Raw genomic sequence first — 13,010 nt, forward strand, 5'->3', positions numbered from 1 at the left:
GAGAAAGAGACAAATCTATAATCACAGTTGAAGATCATCAAACCCTACTCTCACAAACTGACAGAACTCTGAGACAATGAAGAGAGGGTAAAAAATGTCTGAATGACACCATCTTAGCTGATACACATGAATGTCACATCCCACAAATGCATAATACATTTTCAGGTATGCATAGCACGTCCACTGAGATAAAGTATACACTAGGCAATACAACAAATCTTACTAAATTTCAAAATACTGAACATACTGTTTTCTGTTTACAGTAAGACTGAATTAAAAATTCCTAACATTAAGATAGCTACAAAAGCCTTAATATTTATTTGGAAAGTATAAAAACCCCCTTCTAAATAAGTAAATCAAAGATAGAATCAAAAATCAAAGAAGAAATCACAAGGAAACTTAAAAAATACTTTGAACATAATCACAATAAAAGGAGAATATACCAAATTTTGTGGGGCACAGCTAACCTAGTACTTAAGGGGAATTTATAGTTTTAAATGCTTACATTAGAAAGGAAAAGGACTTTTAAAAAAACAATGATTTAAATTTCCAACTTAAGAAGCTAGAAATTTATGAGTAAATTAAACACAAATTAAAAACAAGGAAACAATTCAAAGAACCAAAATCAATGAAGTAGAAGGACAAAAAATATACAGAAAATCAATACAAAGTTTTGATTTGGTTTTTTGAAAAGATTAGTAAAATTCATAAATCCCAAGGAAAATGAATTTTAAAAAAAGTAGAGAAAATACAAATTACTATAACAGAAATGGAAGAGGGGCTATCACTACTGATTCCATACATCAAAAAATCAGTATGGGAATGTTGCAAACAATTTTATACTAATAATTCAACAACCTAGAGGAAATGTACACATTTAAAAACAATTTAATCAAGACTGACATAGGAAATTCCATTTCTAGGGTAGCAATGTGAGGAGCTATGTGGACCTACTCCCAAGCAAAATTGGGGAAAATTATTTCTTAAAAAATAATTTTAATCTCTGGAAATAGTCCTAAAAGCATACGGTGAAGGAGCAAACATTTATTCAAGAAAATATATTAAAACTCAGTAAGAACAGCAAGAGTCTGTGGCATTTGAATCATGATCCATACTCCCCTCCTTCTTCTCTCCCAGCCTAGTGTGATGGAAACCCCATTTCAGGTGGGTGCAGCCCAGAAAACAGGGCTCCCTCATCTTCCTCCCCCAACTAGTCAATGACAATGATATCTTCCTGGGAGGGGCCAGCTGTCAGCATTTCTCACCCTCAAGAAGACCAAAAGCTACCCTGGTCTCCAGTGTCCAAGTCCTAAGGCTTGAGAATCAGTCAGAGAACCTACCACTCCCCTTGACCCCAGCTTCAGAGACCAGTAATTGCCAAAACAACCTTGAGGAAAACAGAACAAAGATGAAGAATCCCAACTGCTTGCCTTTAAGACCTACCATCTAGCTACAGCGATCAACAGAGAACATGGTTCTGGCATAAGGACAGGCACACAGATTAACGACCAGTATATAGAGTGCAGACACAGACTCACATTTACAACAGCCTATTAATTTTTGCAAAGGCATCAAAGCTATTCAATGGTGAAAAGCAAGTCTTTTCAATAAATGATGTGGACAAAAGAAGGATATCAATACAGAAAAATGAACTTCAAGCTCTATCTCACTCAATGAACAAAAGTCAACTTAACTATACAATAAAAACCACAGTTTTTTAAGAAAACATATGAAGATATCTTTGCAACTGGAGAGTGAGAAAAGATTTCTTAAAAGGACACAGAAAGCAATACCCCTCAAAGAAAAAGTACTAAATTAGATTTAATCAAAATTAAAAACTGCTCATCAAAAGACACCTTTAAAAAAATGAATAAGCAAGCCACTGATGGGAGATGAGAAGGCTTGTAAATCGAATCTGAGGAGGTTCTACCAATGAATCAGACAAAAAGCTGAATAGCCATTGCACCAAGGAATATATGTGAGTAGCCAACATGCAAATTAAAATGTATACAACGTCATTAGCCATCAGAGAAATACAAATTAAAACAAGGAGATGACTACGACACACTCACCAAAATGACTAAACTGAAAAGAACTGATAGCACCAAATATTACCCATGACGAGAAGCACCGGAAAGTTTCATACATCGCCAGTGGGAGTGTAAACCCACGCAAGCATTTTGTAAAAACATGTGGCAGTTTTTTTCTAATGTTAAACATACACAACTTTCTACCCTACAGTGTCACTCACAGCTAGTTAGCCAAGATAAATCGCGCCACAGACCGCTAGAAGAACTGCTCATCATTGTTCACAGCAGCTTTATGAAGACTCGAGAACATTGTAAACAGTGCAAATGTTTCCCAAAGAGAGGATGAATACACAATTTGTGGAATATTCATTACAGTGGAATACTTTGCAGAAATAAACATAAATTACTAATACTCCTAATGACATGAAGAATTTCAAGACATTATTCTGAGCCACAGCTTCCAGACACAAAAAGAACACGCTGTGTGATTCCATTTATATGAAGTTCTAAAGTAGGCAAAACTAATCCGAAGTTTTAAAAAAAAAACCTGAACAGCGGCTGTCAGAGGGGATGAAAACTGCCCGGAAATTGATAAAAAGGGACTTTTTGGGGTTATAGAGATATTCTATATTGTGACAGGAATATGGGTTACATAGCAAGCCTGTTGTCAGCATGCAAATGGCAATGAGTTATGCCTTTCAGTGCAAGTTTTACATTAAAAAGCTAAAATATTAAAAAATATCATCATTATTATTGAATGGCAGTAGGAAATGGGCAGAGAAAAAGCAAAAGCAAGAGGGACAGAATGTTGTACCTGGAGCACAGGTACTCATTAAGCTTCTGTTTCCTTTTATATGTCTAAGACTTTTTTATAATAAAAAGTTAAAAAAGAAAGACCGGAGCAAAAAAGGCATTAGGTTTTAATTATAACCTTTAATCTGGCCCTGATCTTTTTTTCGTAGAAATCAAATAGTCAGCCAAGCCTTTGAGGGAGAGTATTCTGAATGAATCAGAGAGTATTCATTTCTAAAAATATTCTATTTATTCAGACCAGGAACTTGGAGAGTGGATGAATTTAACACCTAAGTGATCAATTTCTATCACATATTTGTCCGATTCCCCTAGAATAGTGGTTCTCAGTCTGGGCACTATTCACACCGGGGGCTGGATGATTCTTCGTTGTGGGGACTGTTCTGTGCACTGCAGGGCGTTAAACAGCATCCCTGGCCTCTATGTACCAGATGCTATTAGCACCCCACCCCCAGCTTGTGATGAGCAAAAATGTCTGCAGACATGGCTAAATGACCCCTGGCGGGCAAAATTGTCCAGCTGAGAATTACCACCCGAGAACATGGACAATTATCACCCCAGGGGCTGAAAATCGGTTCTTGGGGAGATGAGAAGATCTCAGGTGTATTTGTACAGCCACCACACATAGCCAAATGTACAGCACACCTGTGGCACTAAAATTCCATGGCAAAGAGGAGCAATTGGGAAAAAAGCGTCTACAATAAGGAGGAGGGTGGTAATCATCATAAAAAGATAGAGCAACACCACACTACAACCAGGTCTGATTCTGCATAAAGCAAGCCTCCCAAAGCAAGCCTTTCCGAGGTTCAGGGGAGTTTTCATTTGGATGAAAGAGCTGTGTCAAAGTGAGTACAGTTTGTTCCCAAACCTCTGAAATCATCTTAGAAGCTTGAGATGCAGGATAACACACACCCAGGGAAAAAGCTATGCGGGCCTCTTGCCAAGCTTGGTGATGTCCTTTGACAAGATAGTGAACGGGAAGCTTTCATTGCTAGGTTTTAAGAGAAGCTACGCAAATTGAGTTGACCTCAGACAAATGACCACCGATTTGTTCTGGTCGAACCAATGACCTCAGCAGCCATGCCATTTTATACCATTTTTCAAAAGAAGAAGAAAGTGGCATTTTTCAAGATTCCCATCTACCAACAAAACCCCCAGACAGCAGTTGGTACAAAAGAAATGAATCCTCAGTCCCCTCTGTTTCCCTTTTCCTGTTTCTTTATGCACAAGCCTGCCTCATCACTCCAGGAGCCAGATGGCTTATAATCCTGAATATTCATGCTCCCTGGGGTTACGCCTGGCCAGTTAGCAGAGATGATACCTTGTGATAACTTCTCGATCCATGGTTAAAACCCATTTAGATTCTTTCAGGAAAAACAGACCCTCAGACGCTCAGCTTGTAAAGACTCTTCCGTGTATACACTTCACTCTCAAGGACTCTGCCATCAAAGGAACACTGAGGCAGAATGAAAACCTTCTAACATATGGTACCTATGAAACTAAGAGCATTATGATGGTATTTCTGATTTTAAAATGATAGGGAAAGAAAAGAACAACAGTATAATGGTTCATTTTATCTGTCACGGCTAGGCCATGGACCTATCTGTTTTGTCAACACCAATCTAGATGTTGCTATGAAGATATATTTTTTAGGTGTGATGAGCATTTATAACCATTTGACTTTAAGTAAAGGAGCTCAACCTCCAAAACGTGGGTAGGCCTCATCCAGTCCATGAAAGGCCTTAAGAACAAAACCTAGGGCTTCCCAAACAAGGAATTCTATCTCAAGAAGGCAACACAGAAACCCTACCTGACTTTCCAGCCTGCTGGCTTGCCCAGCCAATTTCAGACTCGAGAGCCCTACAATCAAGTGAACCAATTCCTTACAACAACTATTCCCCCTTCCTCCCTCTCTTCTTCTCTCTCCTTCTTCCCCTCCCTCCCCCATTCTCCTTTTCAGTGTACACACACACACACACACACACACACCCCTGGGTCTGTCTCTCTGGGGGAACCCTGACTAATGCAAACAGGAGCAATGCAAACAGAATCTGTATTAACATAGAATCTGTCTTAAAGGGAACCAGGACCACCCCAGCTGCCCACCACAATGCATGCAGGTGAAAGCAGGGGACAGGAGGCTTATTGACTTGCACAGCCAAGGAAAGGTGAATCTAAGATGCCCACAGAGGTGCTGATGAGAAAGGCCTGCAAAGCTCTGAACTGGAGCACCAGGTACTACAGGCGGCCAGGGGAGATGTGGATGGGAATCAGAGAAGTAGGTGGAAAGTCCCCATTCAGAGCAGTTCGACTTTTACAGGAATGAAGTTTCCTCATGCTGGCATTTGCAATTCAGGCATTTTTACTCCCTTTTTCTCTGAAATCTATACTCTTCATGGAAGTTGAAGCAATACCCAGTCCAAGGCCAAGATTACATTATGAAAGATGATTCCCTTTTCAGAATGTCCCTGCTTAAAGCTCCCTTGCCTTTCTCTACTGTAAACCCCAAGCCTCTCATCATTCTGAAGGAAATCACTCACTCTTTGAAACTGTGATCTGTTTTTCCAATAAGCGTGGCTTAGGCTGCCATACAGAGCAAGTCCCTTAATGTGTCTGCTGTGGAGACATACCATTTGCCACGTCTGCCACATGAGCACTTCAGTTTGTTTGCTTAGGGCAAAGAAAAAACAAGATCTTTTTTTTTTCAAAAGAAATCAATGCTAGCTCTTCTGTTTGAAGAAAACCAACCATTCTGCAGGATAATCTGTGGACATCGACTCCCTTCCAGTCACCAATTATCTGTAAATAGAGCAGAAGCAAGCCCACATTCCCCTCTCATGGGGAATTGATCTTAGGAGAGATCCCTTGGTCCAGGACTCCTCCATTGGCTCATTCAAGTGCAACCTATACAACTGATTTCATTGGAGGGAGACAGGGTGTGTGAATTACAATGGCAGTCCACTGACATGACCCCTCTGAGGTCCGTCATCTCCTCTGAGGGGCCAAGAGCCACACCGACAATGAGGCTTCCCATTTGCGACGATAAGAAATCCAGAAACTGCACTGATGATTTTTCTAAGTGGATTGGGCAGCTCCCTGCAAGGCAACCACTGACCTGTCATAGATGAAAATACCTTCATGAAAGCCTAAATCTAGGCTGGGTAGGATTCTGAGCCTGCCAAGCAGTAAAAACCTGTAACACTTTAAGTAGCATCTTAAGCAAAAGATGGTAATAGCCTCTATAAAAAGCTTGTCTACCACGGATGGGACTTCAGCCACACACTTGACAAGGCAGTTGGCAGGCAGCCCTGGGAGAAAATGCATTTGGTAGGGAAGGTGTGCATCTTAAAAAAAAACTTTTTTGTGGGGCCTGGCCCCTACTCCATGTGGTCCAGCCATCTTCTAACTTGCATCACTCACATGAGAGCTACTTCCTTCCCAAGTTCAGATACAACAGTAGATACTACACTGTGCTACAGTCCTCAGTCAACCATTTGAAAGGCAGAATTAAGGTTTTTGCACAGGGCTTCCCCTCATTCTGCTTTGAATTTTGATGCCCCTGAAAGTTCAGCCCCAAGTCTTTGGGAGGATAGAACATGTTCTAAGACAACAAAGAACGTGAGTGACCCTACAGGGACAGAGAGGGAGAGCAGATGGGAGCCAAGCTGGGGTGAATCCTCTTTGGGTACCTCTAGACAGTGCCAGCATGGGAATCCCTGACTGTAAGGAGACAACAGCACAGTACAGCAGGCATCCCTCCACTGGCGGCGGCAACTCCTCCAAACAGATACTCGCTCAAAAGGAGACTGAGAGGAGAGACAAATTCGGAGAGGAAATGATTCCAAATGGATGTTCTGCCTTAACAGGAATGACTAAAGCCTAAAGAACCTGGAGCCCTACACCTTCGTGCATCGCTGTGCCTCCTGCCACGTTCACTTCGGTGGGAATTTTAAGGAAGTACACACACCGTAAAGGGCTTCCTCTCCATCTCCTGGGTGGCTCTGAAGACACACCCTTCCCACTAACCAGAAAGGGTTCAATCCAAGTCCTTGTATGCTTTTCCCAGGGCGCTGTAATAAATGACCACAAACCCAGTGGATGAAAACAAAAGAAATGCATTCTTTCCAAGTGCGGAAGCCAAAAGGCCACAGCCAAGGTGCAGGCAGGCCACGCTCCCTCGGACAGCTCTGGGAGCAAAGCCTTCCTGGTTCCTTCCAGCTTCCGGTGCCCCAGGTGCTCCTTGGCATGGGGATGCACCACACCAGTGTCCACCTCCATCTTCACAAGTCCTTCTCCCCTGTCTCTCTACATCTCTAATATTCCTGTCTTTCTCTTAAAGTCATTGGATTTAGGGCCCACCCTAAATCCAAGTTGATCTCATCTTGAGATCATTAACTTAATTACATCTGCAAAGATTTTTTCTGAATAAGTTCATCTGCACAGGTTCCTTGGGCTTGGACTTAGACGCATCTTTGGGGAGGCCAGGTTAGAAGGTCAACTAAATGTCCCTGAATGAGTTACTAAATCTCTTTGAGCCTCACTATTCTTAATGCTTAAAATGGGGACAACCTGGCCTGGCAGGGCTACTGTGCAGGTTGACAGTGATTCACTGAAGAGTGCCTGGCACCCTTAATCTTCTGGCTGGCCCAAGTCTCCAATGGCTCTGAGTAAAATAACTCTGCAAGAAAAGACCTCCAGTTATTCCTTGATTCCACCACAATCGGTGTGTCTTAGGTACTTAGAAAAAACAGACAAGGTTATGGTAGCAGGCTTGTCAAAGGTAAATATGATCACACCTCTGGGCAATCAAGGACTTAGATCATGAGAGCAGTCTGCCCCTCCCGCATGGTCATCAGTGGCTGTGGTTCTTCACTAATTATCCCAGAATCACCAACCTAAATATACCATCTGTCACTGCCTGGGGACTCCCAGGATATGAGCTGTGTCTCATTTTTGTGTCTCCAAGACCTGGCACAGGGTCTGGCACCTCAGTCATTCAGTTCACATAGATGGATGAGTGAAGGCATGAGGCCAGATTCCCTGGAACCTCAGCTCTGGTAATAAACGATAATATTGGGAACCACTATTTATGAAGCACGCTACATACACTGAGTGGATTAAGTAAGATAATGCACCCAAACGTTATGGCATGTTGGACACTCCAGAAATGTCAATGACCATCATCGCTTCTTTTAACCCCCACTCCAACCAGTAACGGAGGCATCCTCATTCCCATCTCACACGGCAGGCACTGAGGCACAGAGAGCTTAAGTCACAGAGCTAATACCAGGCAGAGCTTTGCTTGAAGGCTGGTCCTAGAGCACAATCTATAATTAGACTATCTATTAGCAGTGTATGTGTGTGCTTATGTGTACGTGCATGTGTGCATATGTATATATGTATACACAAAAATGCTGTGTACTGGTATGCACACACACAACATACCTCCATCCAAGGAATAAACTAGAGAGAACACTGAACTGAAAAGCAGAAGGGAAACCGGTGAATTCCTTTGCACTGCCAAAGTCTTCAATCATACTGCCAAAGGGTAAAGTGTCCCATGTCACACTCTGCCAAGCTCACAAAACTGACACATACAATGTTTCATAAACTTCAGAGCCTCATCTACAGGCTTATTACTTCCCATTGAATATCTTGTTTCTAAGCCAACCACCCCACCCAACAGTGAAGAAAAACGAATTGTACTCAACATTCATGTACCAAAGCTTTTCTCTCCACCTAAACTCCCAGACTGATCAGGAAATGCGACCAGGGAGGGGAAGGGTGTCCCAGCCACGGCACTTACAGGAGGAATGGATGCTGGGGAAGCTTTTGCGGCCCTCGGACACCAGATCAGGGTCACCGGTGCAGTGCATTTCCGAGTTCATCACTCCATCTGGAAAGCAGCGGTAAAAGAAATCGGGGCGAGGTCTACAAAAGACACCATGGACATTTTCAATATAAAATGCTGCCATCACAAAGGAGCCCCAAGCTGACCCCCCACTACTCCCTACAGCCCCGAGCTCCCCAGAGAACACTGTGGACATGGTGGTCTTGGGAAAAGCTCAGGGTTTGGGGTCAGAAAGATCTGTGTTGGAACTCCCGCTCTGCCCCTTCATAGTGTCCTGGCCTTGGGAAGGTTCCCGTAGCCTCCCAGCCTCAGTTTCCACATCTGTAAAAAGGAGGAGATCAATACCTACCCAAAGGTGAGGTCCTGGGGTTAAGTGGAATGACTTACAGGCAGGACCTAAGCACAGGGCTGGCAGAGAAAAAGGTAGATCCTGCCCCATCTCCAGCTCTGCCATGCATAAACTGCTTCCAGGATCCAAGACTCCAGGCCCCTCATGTCCCTACATCTTGAATTTGGGTGGCCTATCCCCCTTCCCTGAAAAGCAGGTCTCACTTAACCTCACTAGAACACCTGAAAGCTTAGCTCCGTGAGGGCTCCCCTGGTCCAGGTCGTGGGAGACAGACTACAGGAAGAGGGTGGAAGCCGGCCCTGACGTCGGGCCCCCTGCCACAGACATGCCTGGCACTTAGTGAACACTTACTGGGTACCAGACACAGTGCTAAGCACTGCAAGCTCATCAACATTAGACGATGCTTGTGACAACCCTCGGGCAGTCCTGGGGACCTTCTTCATTTCACAGGGACAAAAACGAAGGCTTAGAAAGATTACATTCCTGCCCAAGGTCACACAAGTGTCAAAGACGAGCTCTGAATCCCTGTAATTGGATTCTTCAACCGACATGCTTCACCCCATGATTTTCCACCTCACTCGAGTGAGGATTCTCATGTAGATATGTGGTGGTGGGTCACTTCACATTAATTCCATCTGCGTTTGCTGAATGCTGGCCAGGGGCAAGGCTCTGCTATGGGGTCACTTTGGTGCACATAACAGTTCACAGTCCCCACATACTGACTCACTGGTCCCCCCAGCTCTGGGATCTAGGCCCCAAAATAATCTACCAATATTTATAAATATCCATAATCCATCAGAGTTGCTGGCATACTGTCTCTCCCCTATTCAGCTAGCGTTTCTCCAAGCGTGGCTATTCACCTACTGATCTGGGACCTCAGAGCATACAGGCTTGAGAATCAGCATTCTATCAGACTTGTGTCCACCTTCTGCCCCCTCATTGCCGGCCAGCGCCCTGACCAAGCAGATAATCAGGGAATGCTGAGGTTCTGAGTGGGGAGAACCTGGCCAAAGCCAACAGCAAGTCAAAGCCACAGTCAAGTCTTGATTCGCGGCTTGACTATTGGTCTCTATAAAGACTGGCTCACTTCCAGAGCAGCTGGGGGAGAAGTTAAGCTCAATGGAGAACAGGACTCATTTCCCAGGGGTGTACAAGAAATGTGCCATAAGCCAAAGCTCAAATGCCAGTTCATTCCTCTTATCCCAAAGAGAACAATAAATAAGTCATCTTATATATATTTTTGGAGGCCAACACTGACAAGTGACTGGGTGTCTGGCAAGGCCCTGGGATCATGGTGGACACCAACACAGACCTTGGCTCACCGGAAAGTATAGTCAGTGGGCATCCTCACTACTGATCTCCTGCTTTCTGAAATGAGTGAGTTCATAACTCAAAGGAAAGGCAACATCTGTCCTGAAACAGGAACCCCAGAAGGACCACAATTTAAGAGAACATCAGAAGAACTCAAATCTGTCCCATCCAGTGTCCAGTGGTTAAGCATTCTATGTAGATGACCTTGAGCGTCTAAGTCATTATTTGATTTTTTTGCAACTTACCTTCCAACTATTAATTTAATAGTGTTTGTGCAGACTCCATTCAAAGCAAGGGCCAAGGACACCGCTACAAAATAAAACCAACAGACAGAAAAATAACTAGCTGGCTCTCACACCAAAATCATGATCAGATTCATCACTGTTAAATCATAACAGTATTTAATTTATGACCATAGAAATATGAGTCTTCATAATTGATAAACAGAGTGAAGTTTCAGTGGCTAGAGTAAAACAAAACTAGGACAGGGCTTCAGAAAGTGAGTCTTAAAATGCCAAACCCCTAAGATGTGAAATTTACCTCTCCTCTTTGACTGAAATGTTCAATACTGCGGGAAGCCCATCTATCATGTCCTGGCCTGATACAAATAGCATATAAAATTTAATATGATAGCACATAGGATTTCTTTGCTAGTAGCAAGAAACATAACTTTATTTCTTTCTGGCAACCTTCTCAGACAGAATTCTAATCATAGCAGATGCTAGAAACCTACTTCGGAGTAGGACATTCCCACTCAGTAATTATCTCCTTGTTGACCCACCACCCACTGATAGCTATCCATGTGCTATCAAACAAATCACTGTTCCTGAGAGAATGAATAGTCCCAGCACCTCACTGGGTTTTGAGCAGGTTTGCCCAAGTGGTGCTTTGTTCTACCAAAAACAGTAGGAACATCTAGAATACATAATCTTAAAACATACAACATAGGGACTTTCTCTAAGTAGCTTGGAAAGAAGATTTGGCTGGCTGAAGTACAGATCACCAAAGGTTCAGGTGACAAGAGTCACAGAGCTTTCTGTGCAAGGACCTCACATCTCCCTCCTGTGTTATCAAGACTGCACAAGGGTCAAATCAATGTGATGGAAGATCAAATGCCTGGCATGAGCAATAAATACCTATTGATGGCCTGTTTCATTGCTTTGTTGAATAATAAAACACATGAGCTACTTTTCCCTTTGGCAAATATTAGCTATTCAATACCAGCTGAAATTTATGTAAGAAAATAGCAGTGGAGGAACATTTTCAGGAAAGAGCTACCTAGAGTAATTCGTGGTCATCAAGGGAGACAAATGTGTTGTTCTACAAGCAGAGAGTTCTGTGGGATGGCCAGCAACCCAGTCACCAAGGGCACAGGCTAGAGATGGAGATAAAACCCACCTGCTTTTAACAAGTCATGGGAAACAGAAAGAATGGGAGGGACCAGTTCAAAAGAACACTTTTGCCAAAGGGAAACTAACCACCTATGTGTAAGATGGGGAGCAACTGGCCATACCTGAGTGTGGAAGCAAAGGAGGGATGAGCTGCAGGGTGGAAAGCAGAGATGAGTTAACAATAGGCAGAGCTATGCATGCAGCTGGGGTGTGTAACAGAACTAAGTGGGCGGAGGCTCGGAGAAATCCTCCCATTACATACTGCACGCACAGAGCCTTCCAGCCTAAAATGCTGGCTTTCCTTCCCTCTTGCAAGCTCAGAGCACCACTGAGAGGTCTCCTATCCAGCGAGGAGCGAAAATTCCCTGGGCTCTCTCACTGCTCTATCCTCCCTGGAGCCATGACAATTAACAAGCTGTCCTCAATGGACTGGAGTCTTTTCCTGTTAGTGCTGGTCAGGGGCTCACTGTTGGTTCCCAGCTGGGCCGGGCTCCTTACCCTGATACTAGTATGGCCTTAGCTCAGAGGTCGTCTCCAGGAGAAAGCATCACTAGCTCATCCCCTGCTGCCCTTGGGGAACTTCTTGATCACTACATCCATCCAGGACACCATACACATTCCTAACCTCTGCACCAGCTGGGTTTATAGTAGCACAGAGTAATTCTTTGAAAAGCTTCAAGTAGTTGGACTAAAAAATGTGTGGATGTGATGTAACCATCAAAGGCTGGCAACTTCATCCTCTGATCCAAAAGTCTGAAGAAGACAGATAAGAGCTGGGATCTTCCCTATTTAGGGTGGAAGTCACCTCCGCATTCTGGAAGTAACCTGAATCGATTACTACTTTCATCTGAAGAACACAACCCCCAGGGGACAAATGTGGGAGCCTGTTGCAGAGACCAGAGGGAAGGCTGGGCTTAGATCAGGCGTGAGAAGGACTGGCGGAGCTGGAAATGAATGGCCCTAGTCAGAGTGCTTGTTGATTAACAATAACCCAGTGGGCCTGTTCACAAGGGATGTGTTTACAGCGTCCTGCAGTGCTACAGGTTTGAAAGAAGAGTCAGGAAGACAAACCAGACTGTCTGATATAGAATTCAAAGCAATGTGACATGTGCATTGGCCTGCAAGTGGCCTGTATTAAGGACACTACTGCTTATAAGCATCCCAGGGAACCAGAGGGCTTTTGTTGTTACTTTTGTCGTTGGGAGTCAGAGCTGCAGGATTTCTGTCACAGGATTCTCTGTTCCGCAGACTGGCTGTTCTGCAGCATA

The 13,010-nt window shown here is 43.7% G+C and overlaps 1 protein-coding gene across 4 annotated transcripts in view; it reads right to left on the reverse strand.

The window, feature by feature from the left end:
- Positions 1-13,010, reverse strand: part of PLPP4 (phospholipid phosphatase 4) — a 129,064-nt gene that overhangs the window by 56,909 nt on the left and 59,145 nt on the right. For 2 of the 4 annotated variants that reach the window (XM_073240303.1, XM_073240304.1), the window contains 2 exons: positions 10,597-10,660; positions 8,647-8,771 (listed from right to left, as the gene is read on the reverse strand). The exons of 1 other annotated variant lie outside the window; for it this stretch is intronic. In XM_073240303.1, coding sequence (XP_073096404.1) covers positions 8,647-8,771; positions 10,597-10,660 — 189 coding nt within the window. The remainder of the gene's footprint in view (positions 1-8,646; positions 8,772-10,596; positions 10,661-13,010) is intronic. One more of the 4 variants, XM_073240305.1, reaches the window with a different exon arrangement.

Source organism: Manis javanica, chromosome 7 (assembly GCF_040802235.1).
Source record: "Manis javanica isolate MJ-LG chromosome 7, MJ_LKY, whole genome shotgun sequence".
NCBI classification, from domain to species: Eukaryota; Metazoa; Chordata; class Mammalia; order Pholidota; family Manidae; genus Manis; species Manis javanica.